We start from the raw sequence: 6,338 nt of genomic DNA on the forward strand, positions 1-6,338 counted from the left end.
TGGCTATCTTCGCCCCAGCCTAACCATGGTTATAAGGAAAACGTGAATAAATAGGTAGAGAAATACGTCAAATTCAATATTTAAAAATTTAATATGTATCTGTATTGAACTTGTTACATACAGGTTGTATAAAGAGTATTTCAACTTAGTTCTTATGTTGATGTGACACAATAACCAATGTTTAATCGCCTTTACATTATTCTCAAATAAATATGTTTTGATGCATTTACAATTTTCATATCGAATTCGATTATGCTAAGAAAAATCCTCTAGTTGTGAAGTGTACAGATACAAACACTGGATTCCAACAAAACTGCTGTTTTTTTTTTAAATAAGTTGGTATGATAATATGCCATATCCACAGACTAACAATTTCAAGGTGGTCTTTCCTTCCAGCCAGCGATGGCGTTTTTCCGTTGTGACCACGACAGTGCCCACCGCCCAATATTTAACTGGTTACATTGGGGCGTTGCCTTTGTGGTGCAATTTATTTCAGGTAAAACGTACATATATATCTTACGGAAGTTTCACTAAAATGAATATGTTTTACAAACAAAAAAAATCATTGCAAAAGTTATATATCCGAAATAGCATTTTGATAAAACGATGTATGACTTACATTTCGCATACGTCATGAACATAACTTATTTCTTTCGTATATCATATTTCTATTTGAATACGAATGCTTTTATTTGCCAAAACAGTTAAATTATCTGTGATAAGCAGTATGCCCTTGTGAGAATAATGTCGCTTCTATCTATATTTAACATCATATTCCTGTCATACAAAGGTTTTCAAAATAATTATCTATATCTACCTCGGAAATATATTCATAGCTAAAATAATAATATTATGTTAACGCACATATATTACCGGTATCATAATTTTAGCGCTTTTGCGTGTTTTGAATTTTGCGCTAAAATATGATTGTGCTAATTGAATTTTCTGTATATAGTTTTCTGTTGCATATGTTTTGAGTGCACCATTTATTCAAGGCCCTAATCTGTTAAAATTCGATGATACGTTAAATAATTTGTCCGCTAAAATAAATACGTTTAAAGTACATATAATTTGCTTCCTTAATATATCCATATGATAATCACTGAGTAACTGATAGTTATATTGTAGGTTTCAACATTAGCTTTGGATTTCACCTGAACAAAGTGAACATGCCTGTTAATGATGCCCTGTTCGTCATGTATATGTACACGGGAACCTTCGTTAGCATGTATATCGTTTTCGAGATCACCAAGTGTGTAATGAAGCGAAACGCGGGTAAGTGAACATTATGTTTTGTTTCATAATCATGCCTTCTTTTAAACACCATTTTATATATGAACAATTCGTTTAGCTGATACAAGCACATTATTATTGAGATTGAAATGGTATCATCGTTGTTTAAATATACTAAAATTATTTAAGTGCTTCCAATAATTGAAGTCAAACAGTATGACGATATCAATTTTATTTACCAGTGTATCAGATATCAAAACGATTAATTTTAGGACACAAAAAATAAATATCTTAAAAATCTATTTTGTCACTTGAGTTTGTATAAGATAGATTTATGTATACTTTCAAAAACAAACATTTTAAGAAAAAAAACAACTAATCATGCTCTAGCATCTGAAATGTTTTTGATTATATCGTAGGGAAAAAGGATTTAACAGTACTACTTTTGTTTTCATTGGTATTATTTCAGTTTCGTTTTCTGCTAGCTGACTGTTTATAGTTAATACAATTGTATGAAATTTGTAAAATAATTGTGAAAATATAAGTTACGAATATACCATAAACGTGATAATACATGGATGCATTGTGTCATTTACATTAAACTACCGGCATCATTTGTCTGGCAATACCATTGTGTCATAAAGGGTTATGATAACAAAGTATATTGATCATATTGACTTTAGCAGGAAAACGAAAACAAAAATTTGAAGAAAAATGATGGTAAGCAAAGTAACAAATGAATCCAGAGGCATCATATCAAGGTATTGCTGTTAAAATAAATATATATGTTTGATGCTTGTCTTCTTCAGCACGATTGAGCAATGAAACAGATGAGTTTGCAGCTAATATTAGCTTAACCGATGAGGAGGAAGCCGGTACTGTAAGTGATCAGATATACGTAAACTATGTGCAAAATATGTGAGTCAATATTCGTATTTCAAAGTTTTGAAAATACTTCTAAAATATTCAAGCCGCCCTAATTATAATTGATGTGACTTTCTCACTAATGTGATAAATTACAAAAGCCAAGAATGGTACAGAGAATTCCTAAATATTAGATAGATTAACGACGCATTTATACGATGTTTCAACATTTTAGTCATATGCGCTATTGTTTGTTTTTCTTTTTCTTTACAGCCAAATTTTACCTGTTTCAAGATCATCTTCGGAGTTCACATTGTTGCAATGCTCTCCTATGGTACAACGTTGATTGTGTATCTGCTAGACGGGTAAAGTGATATTGCCGTCGAGAACCTAAGTAAGACTTTAATTGTGTGTCTGCTGACCGAGTAAAGTTATACCATTGTCTAAGACATTTATTTTGTAAGACTTTTCTAAAGTGACCACTCCGGCTCACATGTAGAACATTTTTACTGGGAGTTTGATAACTGGGTAACTTGATATTTACAACGAGCTCTTGCGTAAAACTTTTGATAATTGTCTGCTGAACAGGTAAACAGAACTTACACTCAGGAATAAATGTCTGCTGTTTGAAACAAAAGCTCTCAAGATCTCCTACTGGATCACTGGATCAACTGATATTGTTCTAGATATAGAACGAACTCTAAATCAATGTTTTATATATAACTTTTCACTTGGTGGTGTGATAAAATCCTCCAAATGCATAGTGATTTCATTTCGATTTTGATTTATCACAATAGCGAAATCATTAAAATGTCCGATGTTTGGCTTCCGATCAAGGTTTGTTTTGGACTAGCACAATGCTTTAAAGTTATGAAATAATATAAAGTGTATGGTCTTATGTATCTATCAAATATTTCGTTTGTCTATTTTCATGTTCCTAACGACTTTGTTATAAAGAAATTGATGCTTTTGTGAAACTATGAACGTGTGAACTATTCTACCTCGGTAAGCCGTGCCAAAATTAATACATAAAGGTTTATTGCAAAAATAAATCGTAAATAATAAAAGATGAGTCCGTGTACTTATCTGTGACAAGATACTATAACTTCCCGATTCAGGTCTGACGTTGATTTTTGGTTTTGTGTGATAGGCTAGTAATTCATCATTATCATTATACTGAGATAAATCATAATACCATCACTGTAATGGGGCAAACTGTAATAGATTACTAGGATTTCTCAAAACCGGCCATGCGTAGGAATTAAACATATGAATGGTTTTAGAAGGTTTCGGTTTGGAGAAGTGAATGTAGTTGACCAAGACCCCTGTATGAAGCCAGGGTAAAATTAATGTTTTATTCAAGTCCTTTTTCGATGTAAGACTACAACGACTTTGTATGTTCATGAAACAAGTTTCTTTTGTCAAAAATAGTCAGAATTCTTAACTTAAAATGGAAGTTCGGATTATAAATATCAGAGAACAGTATACAGTTATACTCGACAAATAATGGGAATACGAAAAAAAGTTTGTGTGCGACTTGTAACTAATATCATGATAAGTTGTCATAAAAGTCAAAGCAGAATGGCCAGTGGTCTGGTGTTTTGAGTTTTTATATTATCAAAAGGGATTTTATTGTTAGATAAATAGAAAATTTCATTAAAAAGACTATTTAACCTATGAAACATTTGGAATCGACGTTGTAAGATTTTGATATATTTTCTTTGCTTCTTACAAAATATGATTTGTTTGATTTTTACATTTTAATTTCTTTGAACTTTTGTTTTTTTGTGAGTATGTGAGTATAACTGTGACAGAAGTGTAAAATTCTAATTATATAAAACTTGCATACAAGCATACATATTGAATATGAGGTGAGAGCAAATATACATATCCCTTGAACGGGGAAAAAATACAATAAAAAGTATTCAAATTCCTGGGTACTCTTATTTTTGTGTTCATGAAATGTCTACAAAGTTATTATGAAGATAAGCATATTTGTCAATTTTCTTCGACATTCAGGAAAAAAAGATGCAAAAGAAATCTTAATTAAATGCTTTATTTATTCGCAAAAGCATTTTTAATTCAATTGGCATACATTGATATACAAAGTAACAATCTTGAACCAAACAATTCGATCTATTTATTGAGCTATTAGTTTCATAATTGTTTCTTGATATATTTAGAATACATACATTTGGGAACAGTAAACTATACATTTAGTGTATAAAAACTTTCGATACGTTGTTGCTAATTGTTAAACACATCGCTAAACATCATGTGCCTATATCATATGTTATTAACAACAATATTACTACTAAACCTCCTTGTTACTCAGAACACATTAACCATTTACTCAAGTTAGATTTATTTTAAAAGGATTTTTTTTTATATATGTTTTTGGTTCTGGTATCTCATCGCACCCGGTAATAATTTCGGAACCACCAGTAATCGAAGTGCCGGAAAAATAAAAGACAGCTGGACCATCATTAGTCAAAGTACGAACAATAATGCAAGATATGCGTTATTTGAATTAATGGAAGTCCCACTGTATGTCCAGGCTTAACAGATGAATAATTAATGAGTATGATGTGACAGTTTAAAGTCTCAAATAATAACAGATTATAACACCTTTACTACACGTATAACTTTGCTATAACTGTATCTGTTAAGCTTGTGGTAACCTGTTATAATGTACTGGAATATATAGTAATGCAATGAAAACTGGAGTTTAATTTAGCTGTAGCCAAAATGTTATTGAATATTTGGGTTTTTGGTTTGAGGTTTTGAAAAGTGCTGAAGAGGTAAGTGATTCTTCGACAAAACTGGGTTGAGATTCTACAAAATTCAAAATACGCCAAAGGTACCTTCAAAATATGATGCGAACATTTGTATAATTTCCGGAAAAAAAGTGAAGGAAGAACAAGATATTGACTGATGAAACAAGCAATAATACATATACGTATAATTTCTTTGAAGGATATGCATAACTTCGCACTACAATTTCAAGGAAAATGAGCAACTAAATATTGCATTACAATTTCCTTTCCTCTAAGCCTTTGGTTTATTAAGACCTAACCGTATGATTTATACACAAATATATAACGACCAATATTAAGTCAGAGTATATGAAACCTTACTAACTATATACTATATTGAGTGTATACAAATATCGGTAACTCGTATCTTGATAGATTTAATATGATCCGTGAAAAGTACATATGAGGCATATAAAAAAAATCCATGCAATTACGTGCCAAATGTTATAGGTGGGTATACGGTTTCTAATTTTCTGTATCTGTATATACGTAAAATGTTTATGGAAGATATGTATATGGTAATATGTATATATACTTGAAAATATGTACAATTGAATAAAAAATGATAACTGTGTGATACCGGAACATACATTTGAAATGATACTGGATGATAGTGTTATGATGTGCAAAAGGTGAAATTGGAAAAGTTAATTTGGCTTTAATGCATATCTTAGTATAAAAAAATACATCTAAAATATAGATAGGAATACGTTCATATTGCATATCCATATTTGGCATGTTATAAGATATATACTATTTGGTTATTTCATGATGACCGGAGTTATGACTTGATCCATTCAATTGTCTGTACAGTTATACAATGATGCACTTTATAACGACATAATGGATGTGTAAATAGGTATATGTATATGATAAAGATGGTGCTATTTGAAAATATGGCTACTGGAATAATCAGGCTATTATTGAATGGCCTATTGTATATAATTGAAATGAATATAAGATATAATAATTGTATTCGTCGAATATATGGTTGTATTGTGCGAATATTGAATATGATATCCACACAATGATATAGAGTGTGCTGAAACTGAATAAATACATAGATATGGTATATAAATTTTGGATATAACGGATTATTAATATATAGTTCGTGCTTATGGAATGCAAGAATATAATGTAGTTATACTGTATATTTATTCATAGCTAAACTAAGTACTTATTGAATATAAAGATGCTTGTATATTTTAGGGTATATTGAATATAATTTGTGTATTTTGAATTAACATTATGCTTATTGAATATAGGGTATATTTTGTGCAGATTAAATACAGTACACGTGTGCATGATATAGTTTGTCGAATACAAGGATGTGTAGATATGATGCATTGGGATATACAATAAAATACTTTTGTTCTCGGTGTATACTAGAGTACAGTATATGAATATTAAAGACAAGGGTGTATT

The 6,338-nt window shown here is 30.4% G+C and overlaps 1 protein-coding gene across 1 annotated transcript; it reads left to right on the forward strand.

Annotated features, from left to right (window-relative positions):
- Window positions 1-136: 136 nt before the first annotated feature.
- LOC110444875 lies at window positions 137-4,031 on the forward strand. The gene is made up of 4 exons (XM_021489228.1): window positions 137-496; window positions 1,129-1,275; window positions 2,043-2,113; window positions 2,371-4,031. The coding sequence occupies exons 1-4, from the start codon at window positions 403-405 to the stop codon at window positions 2,464-2,466; spliced, it is 408 nt and encodes a 135-aa protein (XP_021344903.1). The 5' UTR covers window positions 137-402; the 3' UTR covers window positions 2,467-4,031.
- Window positions 4,032-6,338: the final 2,307 nt, after the last annotated feature.

This window comes from Mizuhopecten yessoensis, unplaced genomic scaffold, assembly GCF_002113885.1.
Source record: "Mizuhopecten yessoensis strain PY_sf001 unplaced genomic scaffold, ASM211388v2 hete_36183892, whole genome shotgun sequence".
Classification (NCBI taxonomy): Eukaryota; Metazoa; Mollusca; class Bivalvia; order Pectinida; family Pectinidae; genus Mizuhopecten; species Mizuhopecten yessoensis.